This window comes from Myxocyprinus asiaticus, chromosome 22 (genome assembly GCF_019703515.2).
Source record: "Myxocyprinus asiaticus isolate MX2 ecotype Aquarium Trade chromosome 22, UBuf_Myxa_2, whole genome shotgun sequence".
Lineage (NCBI taxonomy): Eukaryota > Metazoa > Chordata > Actinopteri > Cypriniformes > Catostomidae > Myxocyprinus > Myxocyprinus asiaticus.
In genome coordinates this window covers 3217215-3242244 of record NC_059365.1, presented here as the reverse complement: position 1 = coordinate 3242244, position 25030 = coordinate 3217215, and the positions used below count along the sequence as shown (strand labels likewise).

General features: G+C 36.3%; 2 protein-coding genes across 5 annotated transcripts in view; one reads left to right on the top strand and one right to left on the bottom strand.

Moving 5' to 3' along the window:
• Positions 1-25030, top strand: part of LOC127412661 (dedicator of cytokinesis protein 2-like) — a 149913-nt gene that overhangs the window by 54772 nt on the left and 70111 nt on the right. For all 3 annotated transcript variants that reach the window (XM_051649205.1, XM_051649206.1, XM_051649207.1), the window contains 2 exons: positions 3240-3382; positions 14673-14768. In XM_051649205.1, coding sequence (XP_051505165.1) covers positions 3240-3382; positions 14673-14768 — 239 coding nt within the window. The remainder of the gene's footprint in view (positions 1-3239; positions 3383-14672; positions 14769-25030) is intronic.
• The window catches only part of LOC127412664 (INSYN2B protein-like), a 32778-nt gene continuing 22522 nt past the window's right edge, over positions 14775-25030 (bottom strand). For both annotated transcript variants that reach the window (XM_051649211.1, XM_051649212.1), the window contains one exon: positions 14775-18047. In XM_051649211.1, coding sequence (XP_051505171.1) covers positions 17882-18047 — 166 coding nt within the window. In that variant the 3' untranslated portion in view covers positions 14775-17881. The remainder of the gene's footprint in view (positions 18048-25030) is intronic.

Sequence of the window (25030 nt, the reverse complement as noted above, 5' to 3'; positions counted from 1 at the left end):
TAAAAGGTTAGTATGCAATTTTATCACACTAAAATCATGTATACCTGCATGTTCTTTACGTTTTGTGGCGATACGTTTGAAACAGAATTTTAACGTTTACGCATTGGCCCCATTCACTTCCATTGTAAGTGCCTCACTGCAACCCAGATTTGTGCTTTTTTATTTTCTTCTCTTTTCTCCCCAATTTGGAATGCCCAATTCCCAATGCGCTCTAAGTCCTCGTGATGGCGTAGGTGGACGAACCTCAGTTGCCTCCACATCTGAGACAGTCAATCCGCGCATCTTATCACGTGGCTTGTTGAGCGTTACCACGGAGACCTAGCACATGTGGAGGCTTCACGCTATTCTCCGCGGCATCCACGCACAACTCACCACGTGCCCCACCGAGAGCGAGAACCACATTATAGAGACCACGAGGAGGTTACCCCATGTGACTCTAACCTCCCTAGCAACGGGCCAATTTGGTTGCTTAGGAGACCTGGCTGGAGTCACTCAGCACGCCCTGTATTCAAACTCATGACTCCAGGGGTGGTAGTCAGCGTCAATACTCGCTGAGCTACCCAGGCCCCCAAGATGTTTGCATTCTTTAAAGAAAAGGAGGGACGAGTCGAAATCATTTTTGTGGTAATCAACATTATGCCAGAACTGCTGTCGATTGAGCTTAACTTGGAATTAAACCCGGAATATTCCTTTAATGCAGTAATTTACAGTTGGTGAATGTTAATGTCATAAAGGTTACGGCATTAATAGCAAATAACAACAGATTTAAAAGAGGAGATGTTACCATGGGGATTTAATGAGAGGCTCTGGAGGGTGACCTTCAGTCGCCATGTCCTGGTCAAAAAGCCTTCTCTCCATTCTGATATGAACCGCCCACTTTACACCATCCAATCAGTTCCTGATGGATAAAATCAAGTTTTTTTTTTTCTAATTGAATGTTCTGTTTCAATCGGAAATGTCAAGGGCTGCGTTTCTTGAATCTCTTTGCAGACAATTTTTTGTTCTGCCCCATGGTGAGTGTCTGAAATCAGATTGAAAGTCGTGTTTTACGCCCAGATAGACCTCTACACTACAGGAAGGAAACCCAAGGTCAGAAACTGACTGGGTGTTTTCTTCCGAACATGATCGGTGTGCCCTTGAGCAAGACACACACAAACTCGCATCAGAAAATCCCCTCTTGCTTCCTCTGTCTGTAAGTCTGATAAGAATAGGACACTTTCAGACTAGGCGAACAAAATAACTGGTAACATTTTCTATGAAGCCCATATTTATAATGCATTATAAAGGTCTTATACTGAATTCATAATGTATCATACATATAAGTTCTAACTTGTCATAAATAATTATAACTACAGTAATAATATATTATAAGACTTCCCCTATTCATAGTTACACTTTAGAGTATAATGCAATATAACACAAGCAACATCCAGTTTTGACTCAGCAGAAGTTAATAAAGTTAACAAGTGCTGTATAGTGTAAACAGTAAAAATGCTTTATAATGTGATCATATTATAAGAGTTCTTTGCCTGCTTTAAGTAAAATTACAAAAGAGATATCTTCTTATAAACAGCCATAACATTAACTTGTAACACAATACATCACAAGTCAAACTTATATATATATAATGGAAGTTATTTATAAAGTAAGTCTCCAAATAAGATGCACAGACATTAAAGTTTATTGAATAGAGTCCATTATAGAATCAGTTTCATTTTGTGCTTTACACCCAAGATGATCGGCTATCATACATACGATAGTTTAACATACAGAGAGAGTTTCTGATATATATTAACTTTATAGCTTTACAAGTGTTTTTCGTAATATCTCAAAATTTGCATTGAATGTGTGTTATTTTGTATTTTGTGCATATGTAATGTATATAACTTCCAGCATGACTTGTAATGTCTTATAATCACTTAAAAATATCTAATGGATGTTTATAAGAAAACACTGCTTTTGTCACTTTACTTAAAGCATACCTATTATATATATACATTACACACATATATATATATAATACATAATAACTTCTGCAAGACAATTGTATGTTGCTTGTGTTATTATGCATTATACTCTAAGGTATAACTATGAATAGTTAAGTATTATAATGCATTATAGTTGTGCTTACAATTATTTACAAGAAGTTATAGAATATTATAAGGTGTATTATGAGACATTGCTAATGCATTATAATGCCTTTACAGTACATTATAAATATGGACTTCACACGAAGTGTTACCAACTTATTTTTCAATGTCAACATGAAATGGTGTTCAAAAACCCATTTTGCTTCTACCATCTGACAGACATCCAAGTAAAACAGTGTAATCGATGAGGGGAACACGAAATTGGATCGTGGAAAGTTTTTTTGTATTTTTTATAGCAACATAGAACCAAGTGGTTGGTTAAGAGGGGTTAAAAATGAAGGATATTGAAGAAAATGAGGAATCGTTCACAATAAGACCAGAAACGTGTATTAATTTTGATTTCATTTTGACTTTTAAAGGCTCACTATTGACATTAGAGGCTATGTTCTGTACTTCTGTGGCCGTTTTGTACACTGTAACATGGTTAAGGATGGGAAAGGAGGAGGTGGGAACCGGCTTTTAGTCAAAGTAATATTTAATAAAACAAAAAGACACACAACACAAACGCACACATGGCAGCTGCGTGTGGCTCTCTCTCCCGAACTGCCACATCCCGCTGCACTTATCCCTCTCCTCGGTTGATTAGCCCGATTGGTCCCTCCTCCTCGTCACATACAAATATATTGTTAGTCAAGGTGTCTTGCATCCAAATCATGTCATTTATTTTTAGTTTTATGGAGCAAGATTTAAGTTGTGAGTAAGTTAGAGTATGTCTACACCAGTGTCAGAAATGAACTTTTTTTATTAATACATTTTCTCAGGCCTCTAGAGGTGAAATAAAAACAATCACTGACCTACAATATTCATCCATATTTTTATTCTCATATATAGTTTTGTACATTTCTACCAAATGCATAAATACGTCAACAGAATAAGTAAATTATGACTGGTCACTACAGTGGAGTCCCAGGACCTGGTTTACGTAGTATGTCTAACTCTTTTATTTTAAAAGAGCAAGAAACATCCATTTTCCAAGATGTGTCTGATTTAATTTATGCATTTATGATTTGGGAGTTATTTAATGAGTTATTACTGATTTTAAAGCAGTTCTTCACTAAACTGAGGCTTTTATTGGGATGTCATTTCCAGATTGCCGTGATGTCTTGTTACCCATGATGCTCCGGGAGTTAAGCGGTGCGTTGGCTGACGTGGGCGAAGGGCTTCAGGACGAGAAGCGGAACAGCGTGGAACTCCTCAACAACATCCTGGAGGTGCTCAGCCGGAAGGACGTGGTAAGAGCCAATCAGAGATCACCTACTGATACACACTGACTAATCACAGGTGTCATTGTCACATAGGTGTCACTAATAGATTGTCCAATCAGGCATGACCTCACTGGGACAACGACCAGTGGCTGTAGGTTTTGGAACAGAGCTAATAACCAAACACTGAATACTCTCAGATGCTTTGTTTATATACAAGTCCTCTGAGGATTAAAAAAAGGCCTATTTGATTTTGTTCTGTTATGATTAGGAAAGTGCATTTAATTAAACACACACACACACACACACACACACACACACACACGTTGGTTTTGCTATACTTGTGAGGACTCTCCATAGACATAATGATTTTTATACTGTACAAACTATAGATTCTATCCCCTAACCCTAACCCTACCCCTAAACCTAACCCTCACAAAATCTTTCTGCATTTTGACATTTAAAAAAAAACATCATTTAATATGTTACTTCCCTTGTGAGGACCACCCAAAAGGTCCTCACAACCAGAAATGTCCTCACAGAACAGGTTGATTCTCAATACTTGATCCTCACAAGTATAGCAAAACCTGTATACACACACACACACACAGACACACACACAGACACACACTCATGCACACAGAAACAAACACTCACACACTCACGCACCCACACACACACACACACACACACACACACACACACACACATACACACTCACTCACGCACACACACACACACACACACACACACACACACACACTCAAACACACATTCACACATTCACACACACACTCACACACACACACTCACACTCACACTGACACTCACACACTCTCACACACAAACACTCATGCACACACACACACACACACACTCAAACACACACTCACACACTCACACTCACACATACACACACACACTCTCACACACACGCACTCACACACACACACACACTCACACACTCACACACATGCACACACACATGCACACACACACACACGCACACACACATGCACACTCATGCACACACTCACACACACTCACACATGCACACACACACACACGCACACTCATGCACACACTCACACACACTCACACACACTCACACTCACACACATGCACACACATGCACACATACACACACACACACACACACACACACACACTATGTTTTTATATCATTGTGGGGACTCTCCATAGACTTCCATGCATTTTTTGGATTTTATACAGATCTAACGATAATTTCTATCCCCTAACCCTCACAGAAACCTTTTTGCATTTTTACATTTTCAAAAAAGCATCATTTAGTATGTTTAATAAGCTATTTCTCTCATGGGGACCGCTAGCTGGGCCCCACAATGTAGGTGATCTCAGGTTTTACTATCCTTGTGGGGACATTTGGTCCCCACAATGTAGTATAAACATGTACACACACTCACACACTCACACACACGCCTAGCTGTAAACCTGAGTGGGTTTTTAATTACTAAAGCGAGGGTGCATTACACTCACATTCTTTGAAGTCTAGTGCACTAATCTCACATTCTGAACTGTGATGCGTTTGTAATCTAAACCTGCTGAAGTTGAACTTTAACTTTCATAGAAACCAGAGAGACAGACGGAGAGAAATAATGAGAGAGGTTAGGACACAGCCATGTGTTTATCAGTGCAGCTGTTTTTAACGAAATAGTTGCTTTATCTCTTTCAAAGAAATATATTTTGGTGTGTGTGTCATGTTTAATTAACACTGGTCTTACACCTAAAAGAATGAAAGTTAAGTTCTATCAAAAGCATAATGTCGATTAGCACAGACAAGGATTTTGACTAGTCCCTGACTTTTTTGAAAACAAAAATTAAGTATATAGTACACTTACAATGGAAGTCTAATGAGACATTCGGAGGGATTATTTGATCAAATGTGGAAGTTTTATTTTTGTTGAAGAACTTTAAGTGTGTTAATTGAGCTTTAAAATTGTCTAAATCTGCATTAATTGCAGTTTCCTGAAATGAACACTAGAGGCGCTACAACAACAATGACTTTTATTAACTTTCACACAAATCATGAGTAAAACGGCAGATAATCAGTTCTTAAATAATTACTTTTCACTCTGTTCCTCACACAATGCTATCTTATGACATCTAAACACTTTTACTATAGTGCATGACTCATTTTAACGCTTGCATTACATAAACAACTACATTTACAAGCTTGTTCAAGTGTGTTAAAATTGTGCAGTAGCTAAACTTGTGATGCAAACGACTGGGGTACGAGTCCTGAAGAGCATGCAAGTCGACATGTGACAGTGTCATAGAAGCACCACAGAATGATGTGGTTGCGTAACACTCTCGGTTAGGTTTAGATTTAAGGTTTAAGGTAGGGAGGTCAGCTTTGTTTAGTTACTTGATAGAGCATTAATCTTAAAAACCTCATCTGTTTGGGTGAACATTTAACCCGCTTTTAGCGCCACACAGCGGACATTTCATCTCACAACTTCTGCAAAATTAAAAAAACGAACAAACATTTGATGTAATTCTGCAAACATGTCACCACTGCAGGGTCGATACTAGGATTTCAATCGTAGTGGGGCTCAGCCCCCAATGACCCTATTAGATGTGCGCATTTAATGTATTTCACTCTTTAGCATAGATTCTGTTTTTTTAGGGCTCTTGACAACGCGTTAATTCGGTGTGATTATTTATAACGCATTAAAAAAATTAATGCAATTAATCATGTCCCCTTATATCTGAGCAATTCAGGCTTGGAGTACCACCTGTTTTCTCCAGGGGGCAGTAAGCGAAACTCGCTGTACAGGCAACGTGCAGCTCATACAGAGAACAAACCACATTTACAGACAACATAAGATGAGAACACGTCCTTGCGTTCAAACACAGCTTGATGGAGCGCAAATCCGAAGGCAGGGATCTCAAGACGTGTTTTTCTAAGTTTCAAACTTCGTTTAACTTGACACAGCGACCTAAATATTTTACATTTATGACGCGATGCAACCGAGACGTTCCAAAAGTGTCCATCTGACGCAGGTGTACATTGACGCGTCCTTAGACAAGCCCTTATAATAAGTCTCGGACTGATTGACGAATTCATTTGCAAAATGGATTGTTATGGACTGTAGACCAATAATAGACTTATATCCAATAATATGGAAATAAACAATATATTGCATTCTAAAGCCACTTTTGTATTGTCTTTTTGAATGCTTTACTTGTGTGCTAAAATAACGTAATGCATTTTAATTATTTGTATTTTTTTAATAATGTACTGTATGTATTTTATTTATAATTTAAATGTAACTATGTATAATTATTTAATAATTATATATTGAATTATTGTTATTTTAGGGTCTTTCTAAGCAAATATTTATGTATGTGATTAATTGCAAATAATTCGATTAATTAATCGGAATACCATGTACTTAATTCAATTAAAAATATTAATCAATTGACATTCCTAGTTTTTTTTTTTATTGTGTTCACATCATTCAAGATATCCAGCTAATGGTAATTCAAAATATTTTCATTTTCTATAATAAACACACTTATAAATTAAAATAAATAATAACTTAAACCATTTAAAGAACCATTAAATAAAAAAATATATAAATATATATATATATATATATATATATATATATTTTTTTTTTTTTTCATTTATTATAATTTTTTTTAAATAGTTTATTATAGAAAATCAATAGTTTCACATTTTCTATAGATTAAAGTTCTAATTAAATTCCACAAAAACCTAGTATTACAATAAATGTCACTTTTAGCCTGGTCGTTCTTTAGTGGAGTGAATTAACTCCAGATGATAATTCTCTGTATGTCATTAACCCGTGACGCGAGTCTTTTGAATTCGTTCAAAAGAGAAAAACACGCCGAAAAGAGATTTTAATTTCAATTGACGAACCCTGGTAAAATAAAGGTATAAAATAATACAACATTTTTGTAAATGACACTTTACGCCAGTAGGTGGCAACAAATTAAAGTCTTTTATGTGTTTTGAGTAAATCATTAAGCAATGATAAAGCACCTTGCTCACGACCGAAACAAGTCTAATTAAACTTTATTAAACCCTGCGTGTCTACTAAGAGACTTCAGCACAGTGTTTTAGCATCATAATTATTTTCCCCGCAAATGACAACAAAGCATATCATTTTGTATACTGCTGTGCATGACCATCAACAAAAGACAATGTTACTAGCCTAAAAGTAATTACAAGTTTTATTTACGTCCTGATATCATTGTAATGTCATTAGTCACTTTTACTCTTAGTTCATCCAGCCCCTTTCCCTCCTTGTTAAACAAGATAACCTACCTAAATTCTACTTCTCTATGTAAAAAATCCATTTCTTGTATTGTTGTGTGTATCATGTGAAAGTTACCGGGTTTACTGGGTTTAAGGTACACAGTTGCGGTTTATAGAGCCTAAAGGTAAAGTGTATAATTTTAAGATGTTAAAATAATTTCTTCAATCCCATCCTAATATGCAGAAACCCCTTAAATGTGTAAACACTGTGGCATTTTGAAAACATTGCTCTGTTTGTTTCAGCTTCCCATCCAATTTGACACTGGCTCAACCAATGGTGTGAGTTTGGGGCGGGACTATCTGTTTGAAACCGTCATTATTTACCGTCATAATTCCGTTTGGTGATGCTAGTGGCACTGAAATGACACATTTCCTTTAAGAACTGTTTGTGTTTTTCTGGACCAAACAGCAAAGATATGATGAGGAGAGGTGAGCGGGGTCAGATCTGTTTGATTGTGATGAAGAGAGAGATGAGCGACTGATGACACTGAAGGAGAAACAGGAATGAAGATGTGACAGGGTCACGACCTTGTCTTCTTTCCTCTCGTCCTTTAACAGGATTCTGAAAGCGTTTCACAGTTCAAATAAACAGACATCAAGAGAGACCTGTGAAGAGGTCGTGCTCTCAGGGCATGTTTCATGCTGCAGTTCGAATTAAACTTTCCAAGAGGCTTCCAAGCATTATTCACCTCAAATGATTCCTCTAAAAATACCGATCAGAGGACAGCTGTGAACCGAGCGATTCTGAAGCAACACGCACATTTAAAATATGGTGCTGGGGTGGGAAATAAGGTGACTTTGTAAGGGGTAGTCCACCCAAAAATGAAAATTCTGTCATCATTTACTTACCCTCATGTTGTTCCAAACATGTATGACTTTCTTTCTACTGTAGAACACAAAACAAGTTTTGAAGATTGTTCATCCTGCTCTTTCCCATACAATGAAAGCATATAGTGACCAGGGGCTGTCAAGCTCCAAAAAAAAAAAAAAAAAAAAAAAACATAACGAATTCGCCTTTTTAATTTGTAGTGTCTGATATATGTTGTCTTATATTTTATTCTAAGCCTAAAACATATTATCACAAAATATGAGTTGATGCTTATTTAAATGTATAGGTTACAGCCTTACTGAATTAATTTGGAATATTAATACATTGATTAAATTATAGTATTAGGTTAAACATATGCAGCTTAATCTCATGAAAATTACGTGACTGTGGTGGCAATTTTGCAAAATGACATTACATGGTTCCTTACACGTCTTACGGCAGTTTCGAGGTTAAATTTCCACTGCGTGGTGCTAAAAGCGAGTAAAAAATGTTCCCAAACAGATGAGTTTCAACAAATCCGACCTCCTTACCATAAACCTTAAACCTAAACCTAAGCGATAGTGTCAGAAAACCAAAGAAAGCAAAAAACGCAGAACTCATACCCTCTTAGCATCGCAAGTGCAACACTCTATCAGATGAGCTACCACGCAATTTAATTGCACTCAAACAAGCTTGTAAATGTAGTTGTTTATGTAATGCAAATGTTCAAATGAGTCATGCGCTGTAGTATAAGTGTTTAGATGTCATAAGATAGCACTGTGTGAGGAACAGGGCGAAAAGTAAGTGTTTATGTACTGATAATCTGCCGTTTTACTCGTGATTTGTGTGAAAGTGAATAAAAGTCATTGTTGTTGCAGCAGTGTTCATTTCACCAGGAAACTGCTGCAATACATGCAAAAAGCCACATAAAACTCGTTTTGCAAAAAAGTAGTTATAGATACGTGATTCTGAGACTAGGTTGAAAAAATGCCCCTAAAAACTCAGATCCAGTAGGAAAATATTGTTTTATAATAATAAAGTTCTGATCCTGATATGGATTACTGTTATGATACTTTTATTGTGCTTTTTTGTGATTTACACACATCAGAGTAAACATTCTGCTAAACATCTCCTTTTGTTTTACACAAAATGGGTTTGGAACGACATGAGGGTGAGTTAATGATGACATGGTTTTCATTTTTGTGTGCATTATCCCTTGAATATGGAACTTAATACATACAGAACATACATCATTAATGGTCTAGAATGAAGAACTTAATCGAATTTAGTACATGCTAAGAGTAAGTATAGGATTTCAAACAGAGCTGCAGAGAAACTACACCTGATGAGAGATCTGCCTACAGATATCTGTATGCTCACAGCGTACACAAACACTTTAAATGCACCCTGGAGATTATAGGTGTGTACCTGATTAAGCCATCATACTGCAGACATCTGAGAGAGAGAGAGAGAGAGAGAGAGAGACTGAATGGTTGAGAGAACGATTGAAGCACAAAAGAAAACAGAGAGGCGGTTTGTGTGGAGCAGCTGACGTAAAGAGCTGTTGACAGTGACAAAACAATATGAAACGCAATATGAAATTGAAATACTACGTGCAGAGATGAACAGATGTTTCTCTCTCTCTTTTTCTCAATGCTTCACTTTATCCGCGTCTGCGTCATGAAATTAGTGAGGGGGTGGTAAACACACGCACACACACAGGTTATGTTTCTGTGAGTTGATTTCTGGTCTGTCCACATCAGCTCAAAGCAACATATTTCATACAAAGCACACAATAATAGCAGCAGAGATACTGAAAAATTGGTCAGAAGTTTCAAGACGGTGCAAGTTACACAATTTTGATGAAAGATTACGAAAACAAATAATTTTGATCTTTGGAACAACGTGCACTTGTGCACAACAAATCGTGTTCAATAAGTCCAGGAATGTGCATTAAGAAACTAAATAAGGTCAATTTCGATTTCATGCTGACTTTTAAGAACTCCTTTTATTTATAAAACAGACTGCTTTTTAGAGTCAGACGGATTTTAAACTTTCAAGATCAATACAAAAATCAAATAAAAGGTCTCTCGCTGAAATCACATAACTACACACTCGTCTGGGCTGTTGCAAAGCTCTTCAGTCTGATCGATACATTTAAGCAATAATTTAGTGTGCTTAAGAGAGACCAGACCTGCAGCTAAACTCTCTCTCTCACACACACACACACACACACACTTACTCACACACTAAATTACTTCGCTATCTAAATGGGGACATATCAAGACTTCTGTTGTTTTTAAACAAAGCAAATTATGACAACAGACTAACCCAAACCCTAAAAGAAGAATCAATAAACATTATTTGGTAACACTTTATTTTAAGGGTCCACAATAATGCATTAGTTAAGTATGAATAAGACAGTAATTCATGCATAACTGAATGTAGAGTAAGACTATCTTAGCCATAATTTACAACTTATTAAATGTCTTATTTTTCAGTTGAAAGTAGTGCAATTAATGCTTTATTTCAGATATCAATATGTATCATACATCAAGTTGACTAAACAATATTAAGCCAGTTATTAAGGCTAATTAGTGTTGGCTTTACAAAGATATTACTAATTAATTACTAAAATATTCTGAAAAAGAAAACTCAACCCCCTTGTTTTAAAGTGAAATGTTTTGTACGGTGGACAGGATGGGAATTTGTTTTCTGAAATAGTTTCCCCGTTCCCTCGCAATAAATTTACCATGATTTTCCTACATTAACCATTTTTTAACCATGATATGCGTTGTGAAACCATAGTGATAATACAGGAAAATGCAAAGTATAGTAATAAAAATCATAGTTTTTTGGTTATTATGGGTTTACTATACAAATGCCTGAAAGTGGTGTTAAAGCACACTCAACTAGAGGCATGACCTCCTCATGGGCATGGACGAACGGTGTCTTTATAAGACATATGTTTTGCAGCAGGATGGTCTTCTCAAAACACATTCGCAAGGTTTTACAACCTAGACGTAACGTTTCTCTCTTCACAAGTCCTCTCTGCTTAGAGAACTTGCTATTTCATTGGCCAAACATATACTTATGCCCCTCCCTTTAAGTACATGCTCCCAATTATTTGACACAACCGCCTGCATTCAGGCCGTTGTATTTTCCCATAAAGTCACAAGCACTTTCATTATAAATAAACTCCCTTCCCAATTGGGTTCGTGAAGGGGTTAATTCATACTCTATGTCTATAGTTCAAATATACATTCTGAGTGCTCCCCTCCTGGCCCAACATGAGGTTCACTCACTTGCGGCATACTCATGTCGGTCGTCGTCCCGCGGGACTACGGCGTCATGTTTCCTCTCTGGAAGGTTATGTTGTGTTATGGGACTCTGTTCCCCATATGCATTAGCAGAACGCAATGTCAAGTGTACTGAGTCGTCAGGGAACATCTCGGTTACATGTGTAACCTCAGTTCCCTGAGACGAAGGGAACGAGTCATTGCGAACGCTGGCCGCACTACAAGTGGAGCGTTCTTTTGAGGTGCGAGCGATGCGCTCTTTGTCCCTCAGTCAGAAAAGTCTGAGGAATGGTGTTTGCACGCCTGCTTTTATAGCGGACAGCTTTGCGCCTAAAAAGGCGGGGTTCAAACACCATAGCCAATATTAGAATATTGCCGTTATTGTAGAAGTGTTTCAACTAGGTCGTGTTGAAGGACGCTCCTCATATGCGTTAGCAAAACGCAATGTCTCGTTCCCTTCCTCTCAGAGAACCGAAGTTACGTACATAACCAAGACGTTTTACTATAGTTATTTTGTAATAACAAAATGGTTTTTTTGAAACCATGGTTTAACTATAGTAATATTGTTATAACTATGAAAAATAACCATGTTTTTTTGGTGGAAACCATGGTTGTATAATATGTTATACTTTTTTCATATAGTAATCATGGTTTTACTGTGGATTAACCATGGTTAGTCTTGTAGTTACTATGGTTTTACTATGGTATTTGTAATAAAACCATAACCACAAAATTATGATTTTTATGACCATAATTTTTATTTTCCTGTATTTTTATTATGGTTTTACTATGAATATCAAGGTTAAAATATGTTATCAGAAAAAAACAGTTCCTGCCCTGTCCTCTAAGGGGCTTCATCGTTTTGTATTTATTAGGTGGTATTTAAGCTTATTTAAATATATTTAAACAGTAATTATGACTAATTAATATTTCACTAAATTGTTACTGAAGAATTGTTAAAATTTTAAACATTTAATTTAGCAAGTTATTAATTTGTATGTGATTTATTTGGTGATTGCATTACTTGTAGTAAACTTAATTTACTGTAATCAAAACAAACAGGTAACACTTCCATTCATTACCGCTTTGTAAAGCTATTACTAATTACCCTTAATCACTGCCTTAATATTGCTTAGTAAACTTGATATATGATCTCTGAAATTGAGCATTAATTACTTTACTTTCTACACAAAATAAGACGTTTAATAAGTTGTAAATTATGGCTAAGATAGCCTTAATCTACATTCCATTAATAATTAATTACTGTCTCATTCATGCTTAACTACTGCATTATTGTGGACCCTTAAAATAAAGGTTTACCCATTATTGTACTCAAAAATCATAATCGAATTAGAAATTCCATTTTGCATATAGATAATGAGGTCTATTTTTAAGGTCATTAAGATTTTTTACATTATGACAATATTTTCAGATGTTACACACATTTTGCACGCCAATTCTCATTACCACAATTAAAAAAACATAGTCATTATGTTATTCACGTTACCGTAACGTGAAAAAAGAAACATAGTAAAAGTTTAAAATATTTTATACATTATAATATTAATTTCAGGACAGTTTTGACCATTTTACCCACCAATTCTCATTACCATAGTTAAAAAAAGATAGTCATTATGATATTCACGTTACCGTAACGTGAAAAAAGAAACATAGTAAAAGTTTTAAATTTTTTATACATTATAATATTAATTTCAGGACAGTTTTGACCATTTTACCCACCAATTCTCATTACCATAATTAAAAAAAGATAGTCATTATGATATTCACGTTACCGTAACGTGAAAAATGAAACATAGTAAAAGTTTTAAATTTTTTATACATTATAATATTAATTTCAGGACAGTTTTGACCATTTTACCCACCAATTCTCATTACCATAATTAAAAAAAGATAGTCATTATGATATTCATGTTACCGTAACGTGAAAAAAGAAACATAGTAAAAGTTTAAAATTTTTTATACATTATAATATTAATTTCAGGACAGTTTTGACCATTTTACCCACCAATTCTCATTACCATAGTTAAAAAAAGATAGTCATTATGATATTCATGTTACCGTAACGTGAAAAAAGAAACATAGTAAAAGTTTTAAATTTTTTATACATTATAATATTAATTTCAGGACAGTTTTGACCATTTTACCCACCAATTCTCATTGCCATAATTAAAAAAAGATAGTCATTATGATATTCATGTTACCGTAACGTGAAAAAAGAAACATAGTAAAAGTTTTACATTTTTTATACATTATAATATTAATTTCAGGACAGTTTTGACCATTTTACCCACCAATTCTCATTACCGTAATGTGAAATATATATATATAATTTAAATTGTAAAGTATTTATATATCATAGTAGTACTCTGTCGGTACTTAGTAGCTGATTTTAATTTTAAAAATATCTGAACAGCAGTATCTTTTTACTGTGATACGGTAAAAACAATACTGTGTTACGGTAATCAAAATCATCTTTGAAAACATAGGAATAGTAAAAGTAAAATGTCTAGACGCGATACGGTAATGACTAATCGGTGGTAAAATGTGCTTACGTTTCGTGAAAATGATGTCACAATGCAAAGAATCTTTAAAGTCCTAAAGTGGGCTTTATTTTCTATATGCAAAATGGAATTTCATATTATTTAGTATTAATTTGGGGTTAAATATGACCAGGAGTATTCTAGACAGTGAGAATTCATTGGTAGAATTTATCTGTATACTTTGTTTAGAAAAAAGAAACAGTGAAAGTGACAAGTTAGTATGTTTATAATTGGGTAAGTTAATGAGAAAACCTTTTACCATTTGGATGAAGTGTGTTTTTGTGCTACAGTAACAGTAACAAACATGTTCTGTCTCTTTCTCTTTCAGGGAGACACATTTCAGCACATTCAGGACATTGTGTCATCTCTTCTGAGAACGATAAATCGCACGGTCATCACTATGGGCCGAGAACACGCTCTCATTGTGAGTCTAAAACCCCTGCTTCATCTCATCTCCTTCACACTTCTATGTGCAGTAAAAGCAGCAGTTTTCAGTAATTATCTTAATTTAATTTCTCATGGTCCTGGTTCTATACAGTGTTCTTTCAATACATTTTATGTTGCCATTTTTTACTCATCTTAAATAGAAAACACTGTGTATTTCCCTTGTTACCTTTGTCACCCAACCAGAAACATTTCCTGCATTAAAATACACAATTTTATTGACGTTATGTTAAATATGTCCATTGCAAACAGGTGGAGGGAGGAAGAGAGTGTTGTGGGGAATGTAGTCTTAGCTTATGAGAATATCAGCATATAAAAATACATTAATTATAATATGTTTATATATATATATATATATATACTGTATGTTTTCAAGTGTAGACGTGGAGACAGGACAAAGTGGAAGATGCAAGTTAGAAACGGTGTGTGTGTTTGTGTGTGTTTGTGTACTGGAGTAAGCAAGACATTTTTATCTGGACATGAGAAAGTGTGTGAAAGAGAAAAATAAATGATATGCATATGTTAATGTTTGAATTTTCATTCACCATAATAAATATATACATTTTAAAGCTACAATGTTTGTGAAAATACCAAACATATACATAAACATACTGAGCCTTTTTTCTTAAACATGAGCAGAACGGATTTCTGTGTAAATCTTTCAGAATTCAATTTGTGTATAAATTCCCCCATTGAATTGAATGCAACAATTTACGTAAGAACTGTTTACATATGACTAACAGAATTCGTTCTGCTCGAGTTTCATAAATAACGCCCTTTTGGTCGTCTGTGTGTGTGAGTGTGTAAATTTGCAGTTGCATTCATGTTACATTAATGGTGCGTTCGCCTCATTTCGGAATTACCGTAATTACGAATATGCGTTATGAAATTCCCATTGAAATTAGTAATTGAACAGCTCGAGTAGAATCTCCGATTTGTCATCTTGTAATTACGATAATTCCAACAAAACGTGAGCGCAACAAAAGTTGAAGATATAAGTTCATGTTAGTGTTCTAGTTTTCAAAAACAGCTAGATTTGGAACAGAACAGAATGCTGTGGTCTTGAAAAGTTGCATCGTAAAAACACAGTGCTCATGGCACAAAACGGTTAATAATAGCGTGGTGCATCACAACGGTCAAACCTACCCGTATAGCATGTTTACATAGGAGAACAGTTTCAAGAATAGAGCAGACGTGCGCAAGAACGCATCCTGTGTGAACGGCCCCTTAGTCACACTATTGCCGACTCGACACTAACTCCATTTTCAGTTTCCTAATGTCATCGTTTTCCAAATTACGCGGCAATTGAGAGATTTTTCAAATGCTTCGTTTTCGTTGAAGGTTGTGGATGACACAAACGTAGCAAAAGTAATGTGTTTTCAAATGAACATTTATTAGAGTGGACGTGGCCTTTCCATAATTCTGTTCCATTTCTAGATTTGCAGCGTAACTGAACTTGTGGAATTCTGTTATTCAACTTTTGATACATGTAGGCTCTGTTTCACGACCTAGTGAGCTGCCTTTCACTTTACTGCCTACATAGGCAGCTATCTTCTAAAGGACGATTTATACTTCAGCGTCAAACCTATGTCATAGGCTAAAATTTCAATAGCACCTGGTAAGAGTTGGTTATATTGCCTATATGCATCGTAAAGTCTTTAAAACGACACCCATTTAGTGTTCGCCAAGCGTGGTAGAGTTATTTATTAATTTTATAATTTCTTTTCAGCACGGAATGTCAAAAGTATGGCAAAATATTTATTTATTATTATTTAAGCAACTCAAGAGCAAGCATTTTTCTTATTCATTTGCTCCCTGCAATAAAGGCAACATGTATAATAAATCATATGTAGCCTACCTACATTTCAACATGTTCACATACTTTGAACTCGTTTTTAATGCTACAATAATTTAATATCTACTTTTGAATCCACTATTTACATTGCCTTTGTTTATTTATGAATGTATAATTAGCAGTTTGGCTGTGTACTCGTAAAATGACGCAGACACCAAAGCAGAACTATAAATGCAAACCAACGTGTTGGCCACTACGCGGAGCTTACGCTGTAGATTTGACGCAGATGCATAAATCAGCCTTAAAACTGCACCCTTACCCAAATCTCGTAAGTGACTTATTTGGAACGCTCTACAAAGATAGCAACTAACGCACTTCACTAAATGCTCCTCACGTGAAGCACACGGGAGACTCACTCACAGTTGATTTCGGTTGACATAAGCATGTTGCTAAACTAACGACGTGATATTCTAATATATAGCAAACCCAAATATTGCATAAAAGAGTCTATTTTTAACAAGACTAAACTGTTTAGCGATACTTTTCAGTACTGAATAAATCAACATCTTTGAATTGTGTTCTAGGATTGCCTTTCCGTGAAGTACGCATTCAATGCTGTCTTATAATTTGACCAAAACTTTGCTACTTTAAAAGGCAGAATAATGTTTCTTCCCAGCTTTTGGAACATCAACTCTATGTTGCTTTTAAACACTGTCTAGATAGGCAGCTCACTAGGTTTTGAAACAGAGCATTAGACGTTCATGCCATCCACACATAGAGGTCATACTGGTGCAATGAGATGTCTCGGGTTGTGACAGCGAGTCTACATTATGCTAACACGCTGTCTGTCATTGTAAAGAGGGATATCGACTGCATTCCAGCTCTGTCAGACCCTATGAAGGGCATTTATTGACTAGTGGGTCTCCTTGGACTTTATAGTAAATTATCCTCAAGTTTTTAGGATGTCAGTTGCGCTTTTGGTTTAGTCCTTACTTTGAGTAGTTTGTCACACTGCAGCAGTCAACCTCTCTGAAAGGTAACTCGTTTTAACTTGGAAAGCATCCTTTAACTCAGACTGTAAAGTTGTTTTTGGAATCTGGACTGTATTTTATCCATATGTCCACAAGTTTTTCCATGACAACAGTGATGCTGGTGAACTCCTTATCAACAAGAACATTGTTTTTTTTCCATTTTTCATTGCAATTGTTTAGGTATGTTTCTCTGGTAACGCTTGCTGTGGTATACAGTATCTCCAAAGTGGCAGTCAGGAGGTTTTTTTTTTCAAATGTTTTTAGGGGCTACAGCCACCAGAAACACTTCTTTCTCAGTTTCTTGACGCGGCTCTTTGTTCGAGGTTGTAAGGGGGCGGGTTTTGGGATGGGGGGCGGGACATCATACTCCGCCTCCAAGGCCTCAAGGATACTTTGGAAACGCCCCTCCTGTACACGGAAGTCATGCTCCACGCTAGAATGAGAAAGAGAAAATAGGATAAAACATAAAATGCAAATTTAAATATAAAACATTTTTTCCATTCCTATATGCATTAAGCTTTTCTTTATGGATTACATTGTACATTTTATTAATTTACTTAAAGAAGACATGAAATCAAACCATTGACCATATTTACTTTCTTAAATTTCTATAGGAATATATATTTTATTTTAAAAGAAAAAAAAAATTTTGTTTGTATTTCCAATTTCTCTGAAAAATGTGTCCTTATATATGTGCCCTTAACAGAGAAATTGAAAATATACATGAAATTGAAATGAGGGGAAATGATAAAAGGCTTTTATCAAAATTGTTTTGCTGTGCATAGCATTAGTAAAAAAGAAAATCTACATTATTCATAACAGAGACTCATATACAAATCAGAACATTTTTGTGGATTAAGAGAGTGATTGACAGATTTAATTTTATTTTCGTTAGTTCCAGACATCTGAAACTACACTGAAAGCTGGAATTATTTTATTTAAAGTCACAGTGGCAAGAAGAACTATGTGAACCCTTTGGAATTAGCTGGTTTTCTGCATAAATTAGTCATAAAATGTGATCTCATCTATATCACAAGTATAGACAAATACAATGTGCTTAAGCTAACAACACACAAACAATCATAATCTTTCATGTCTTTATTGAACACATCCTATTAAACATTCACAGTGCTGTGGAAAAAGTAAGTGAACCCTTGGATTTAATAACTGGTTGATCCTCCATGAGCAGCAATAACCTCAACCAAGTGTTTCCGGTAGCTGCAGATTAGACCTGCCCAATGTTCAGAAGAAATTTTGGACCTTTCTTCCTTACAGAACTGCTTCAGCTCAGCCATATTCTTAAGATGTCTGTCTTGAGGTCATTCCACAGCATCTCTATTGGGTTAACTGCATAGCAACATACAAAAAAACAAACAGTCAGAATACCCTAGCAACCACATAGCAACACACTAAAACCAATCAGAACACCCTAGCAACTGCATAGCAACATGCTAAAAACCAATCAGAGCATCCTTGCAACTGCATAGCAGCATGCTAATGTAACCGTCCTGCTCGACCCACTCAAAGTGGGATTCGAACCAGGGTCTCAAGCATGGGAGGCGGGCATGCTAATGAGGAGGCTAGTGCACCTCTTGAGGCCAGGGGAGTGAGGTTTACACATTGCACAGCTATCACGTACCAGCTGGCTCCCATTACACTCACCCCCCTAAACCTCACTCCCATCCGGGTCACGGCACCACTGTAACCGTTCCTGTTCGACCCGCTCTGAGCAGGATTTGAACCGGCATCTCTGGTGTGGGAGGCGTGTGGGAGGCGGGTACGCTAACGAGGAGGCTAAAGGCTACTGCTTCTCGGCACAGCTATCACGTACCAGCTGGCTCACGTTACACTAAGAATCAATCGGAAAACCTTAGCAACCAAATGACAACATGCTAAATCAATCAAAAAACCCTAGCAACCACATAGCAATACATAAAAAACAAGTAGAACACCCAAGCAACTGCATGATAATATGCTAAAACCAAACAGAATACCCTAGCAACCATATAGCAACATGCTAAAAACCACTCAGAACACCTTAGCAACTGCATAACAGCATGCTAAAATCCACTCAGAACATCTTAGAAACCACATAGCAACATGCTATGTATCAATCGGAAGACCCTAGCAATCACATAGCAACATGCAAAAAACAACAACAATCAGAACACACTAGCAACCACATAGCAACACACTAAAAACCAATCAGAGCACCCTAGCAACCACATAACAACATGCTACGAATCAATCAGAACACCCTAGCAACCACATAGCAACATGCAAAAAACAACAACATTCAGAACACCCTAGCAACCACATAGCAACATGTAAAACATTTTTTTGAATGTCCTAGCAACCGCATAGCAATATGCTAAAAACCAATCATAACATCCTAGCAATCGCATAGCAACATGCTAAAAAATCTATCAGAAAACCCTAGCAACCACATAGCAACATGTTCATAAAACAATAATGAACACCTCAGCAACAGCATATCAACACACTTAAAAACACTCCAAATACCTTAGCAACCACATAGCAATACACTTATAAACACTTCAAATACCTTAGCAATCACATAGCAACATGCTAAGTATCAATCGGAACACCATAGCAACCACATAGCAACATGCAAAAAACAACAACAATCAGAACACACTAGCAACCACATAGCAACACACTAAAAACCAATCAGAGCACCGAAGCAACCACAGAGCAATATGTTAAGAATCAATCGGAACACCCTTGCAACCACATAGCAAAATTAAAAAAACAACAACATTTAGAACACCGTAGCAACCACATAGCAACACGCTAAAAAACAGTCAGGACACTCTAGTAACCGCATAACAACATGCTAAGGTTAAATCGGAACACCCTAGCAACCATATAGCAATATGCTAAAAACAATCATAACACCCTAGCAACCACATAGCAACATGCTAAAAACCAATCAGAACATCCTAACAACCGCATAGCAATATGTTAAAAACCCCTCAGAACACCTCAGCAACTGCATAACAGCATGCTAAGAATCAATCTGAAAACCCTAGCAGCCACATAGCAACATGCTCAAAAACCAATAATTAATGCCTTAGTAACCGCATAGCAACTCATTTAAAGACACTCCAAATACTTTACTAACCGCATAGCAACACCCTGGAATTATGGCAGCAATTTTACAAGGCCAAGCAGCACTCACGTTTTCTTGAAAACCTTTGTTTCTTTACAGTTTTTGATAATTAATTAAGCTCAAATAGCTTAGCATACAGACTCAGTTTTAACTTTATGTAGATGATTTCAGTCTTTATTAAATGTAAATTAAATTAAGAAATGTAACTTTGACGATTTAAAATCTCCCATTCACTTACATTATTGTCTTACATTTTCAAAATCTAACTGACATTGACATAATTTAATATTTGTGTACTGAATATTAAGTCTGATGCAGCTTTTAATTTACAGTAAACATGGAACCGAAGTCTAAAACCTAAACTCACCTAAGACGTTATAACTCTTCTTTTTACTGATATTTTCTTCAGGATTTTTTGAAATAATAATAATTATTAATTATTAATTCCATTAGAAAATTGTTTTTCAGCAGGTTGTACAGGCTGTACATCTGCTTTTTAAATGTTGCTGTCATTGTTGAAAGGTTTTAAAAAATAGCGAAGGAGGCGTCATTTGTCACTAGAAATTGCTAGATGATGTCTCTCTACCTAATTTGCATACCCCGATGACTCATTTACATGTACATGACCTGTGCACCCTGCAAAGCCATCTAGAATTTTTGGCAGCACAATCAATTTACTCTTACGCAATTTTTATGTCATTTTATAGTGAATTTTTTACTTCAAATGAGTCCAACTTGTAGGAGGCATACAACCAAACTCTACGTTTCAGCGTCCCTAAAGGTGGAAACGATATGTAAAATAGAAACTGTGAGACAGTGAGAGTGATAATGAAGTGTGTAAGCAGAATTCTGATGAAGTAATTGTTTTAGAGAAGAGAACACTAAGAGCTGCTGTCTGCACTTTCAGTTGTGAAGTCTTAATCAACACTATTATCTTCCAGAATCATGAGCTGAAGTAAATCTAGTGGTATATATCATACTGTGTGTGTGCAAGAGCGAGCCCAGAAGAAAGTATTATTGGTAAGAGATTGCTCTTTCCTGAGACTCAGTGGAGTTCTTACTCGTTTCATTTGAGTACCAACTTTTTCTCAGAGTTTTCTCCTAAAATTCCTTTGGTGAAATAAGATTAAAGAGCTCTAAAAATGAATGTCAGTAACATAGTACAAACAAGTTGGTGTTTGTTGCATTTGATGAGAAATATTTGAGTTCATTGAGATCTTAAACTTTTTAGTAGACCAATATATCTGTTTTACCGATTAATCGGTGCCGATAGTTGCCTTTTGGAACTATCGGTTATCGGCAAATATCTATGGCAATATTTTATTTGTACGTTTCGGGGGGAAACATGCGCCATCAGCACATACATAGTGTGTATACACGTACATAAATTGATATATTGTGAATAATAATAAATCTTATTCCTCATTAACCTCATCTGGTGAAATATAAATATACAAAACTCTTTATCTGGTGAATAAATAGGCTATAAAAAGCTACATTTGGTAAATATTTACTTATAGTGCATTGTAATGGAGCCAAGTCTACATCATTTCAAAATAAGAGTCCCCGGCGTCTGTGCCCGACATAGAAAGGAAAGACTAAGACTATTTTGAAACATTCTACAAATCGATTTAAAAAATCACTCTCGAACAAGCTTGTAAATGTAGTTGATGTAATGCAAACATTAAAATGAGTCATGCGCTATAGTAGAAGTGTTTATATGTCATTAGATAGCATTGTGTGAGGAACAGGGCTGAAAATAAGTTTTTAAGAACTGATAATCGTGATTTGTTTGAAAGGGATTAAAAGTCATTGTTGTTGCGGCTCTAGTGTATATTTCACCAGGAAACTGCCGCAATACGTACATCGAGCCACTCAAAAATAATTTCACAAAAATACAGGGATAGTAACGTGATTCTATAAGACCAGGTTGTTGTTTTTTTAGGAGAAACATCACAGAATCAGGAGACTTCGGCAAAAGTTGTAGTTTTTTCTCTATTTAATCTCATTGCTGTCTATAGCCCCTTTCACACATGCAACCAGGTAAATTACAGGAAAATCGTTGGGTTGCCTTTACTGGTAAATGTACCACATGTGCTGTTCACACATGCAACAACTTTCCATCTTTTTTCTATTTTGCTAGCACCATTCACACATCAGCACCAAATGTCGTTAAACTCTGTAACGTTGTTTGCCAGAAATGACCTCAAAACAGCTGCGCTGGAAACGCAGTCTTCTTGTTTGAAAACATGGCTTGGTTATTTTGAATTAGAACATATGCAGTCAGTAATGTTGGTGATGTTTTACATTTTTGGCAAATGTTTACATTTATGTAGTTGCTCGAGATTCAACGACATGGTATGCGATAACTTCAAATAAGACAGATGACTACAGAGAACAAAATGCTGTCGCTAGCATCCGAAGGCTTAGACACTATCTGCAGCTGAAAATTACAGTAATCTGTACGTATATCGCAGGATATTCGAATGAGGCTGGTGATTATCGTGGACTCGCTTACTGTCCCTTTAAGCTGTCAGCAAATTTCTTCATCCGCTCGGATGAAGAGAAGCACTCTTGTTTCACTATCTGAGCAATTTGTTGACATTTTTCTTCCGATTCACCGGTGTTACTGCGTGGAGTAATTGTGACATTTCTGTCAGAACTTTCTTACGTCGCCTTGTACGAACTGAAACGGGTAATCTTGTGGTTCTTTTCACACATACTCTCAATATGGAGATGTAAGGTACACATACAGCGTTTTCCTTTTACACATACAGCGTTTTCCAGAAAATGTACTGTAATTTTAAGGTTAGAGGTCATGTGTGAACACAGCCCTTTTGATAATACTGGTACATTTTGCTCGAGCAATTTCCCTTAAAGTTCACCCAAAAATGAATTTCAATCATTATTTTTTTGAAAGTTTTTGGACCGATGCCAGTTCACAGTGGATGGACTTACCCACGCGATGCCGAAAATAGAAAACAAGCGATCGATTTCTGAGTACTCCATTCAAAAAAAATAAGGCTGGGCATAGAAATGCATCAATTCTTCGACTACAAACTCTTCAGACATGTTTAGTAAGTTCTGTTCTCTGTTTTGTGTGCAGCTGTGTTGTGTTCTGTTGTTACTATCTCTGTTCAGGACCTGTTTTTATATAAATAAAATGAGTTTTCGCTTGAACGCCCCAATGTCGCGAGGGCACTGCGTGAATTGTTGCTCTCATGTCCTATCATGAATGCGGTCAGGAGATCAAAGGTCAGTGAACATTTTCACTAAATAATACATTCGATTTCAGTTTGTTTCTCATCAAATCTTATCGTATGCTTTCATAACAATCATGAGTCTCATGGAATAATTTATTAGACTTCTGAATTATACTTTTGTGTTCTTTTGAAGCTTGAAGATGTGGTCATCATAAACTGCCATTGTATGACATCACTGGGCACAACGTTTACAACATGTTAATGTAACGGTAGCCAGCTGGTAGGTAGCTGTGCAGTGTGTAAACCTCACTCTCCTGACCTCAAGAGGTGAACTAGCGACTGACGCTAGAGCCTTTAGCCTACTTGTTAGCGCACCCGCCTCCCACGCCAGAGATGCTGGTTCGAGTCCTGTACGGAGCGGGGCGACCAGGACCGGTTACGATGGTGCCGTGACCCAGATGGGAGTGAGGTTTAGGGGGGTGAGTGTAACGGTAGCCAGCTGGTAGGTAGCTGTGCAGTGTGTAAACCTCACTTTCCTGACCTTAAGAGGTGTACTAGCAACTGATGTTAGAGGCTGTACCCTTTAGCCTCCTTGTTAGCGCACCCGCCTCCCACGCCTCCCACGCCAGTTCGAGTCCCGTTCGGAGCAGGACGACCAGGACCGGTTACATTAAGACAAAGAAAGAAAGTCATATGGGGTTATAACAACACAGGGGTGAATAAAAAGTGACTGCATTTTCATTTTTGGGAAATAAGAAGTTGTATCATTAGTACCTATAAGTGTCCATTTTGATGGTATATGTGAACGGCACATGTGGTACATTTACCAGTAAAGGCAACCCAATTATTTTTCCTGTAATTTACCCATTTGCATGTGTGAAAGGGGCTAATGGTACAACTCCTCATTAAGGGAAATTGCCAGAGCAAAATTTACCAGTATATTCAAAAGGGCCGTATTCACTCAAGAAATTGCAGTACATGTTCTGGAAAAGGCTGTATGTGTGAAAGGTGCTTGTGAGAAACAATTGTGATATTTTATTTCTTACAGTAAGAAAAGAAAGATAAAATATATGAATATGA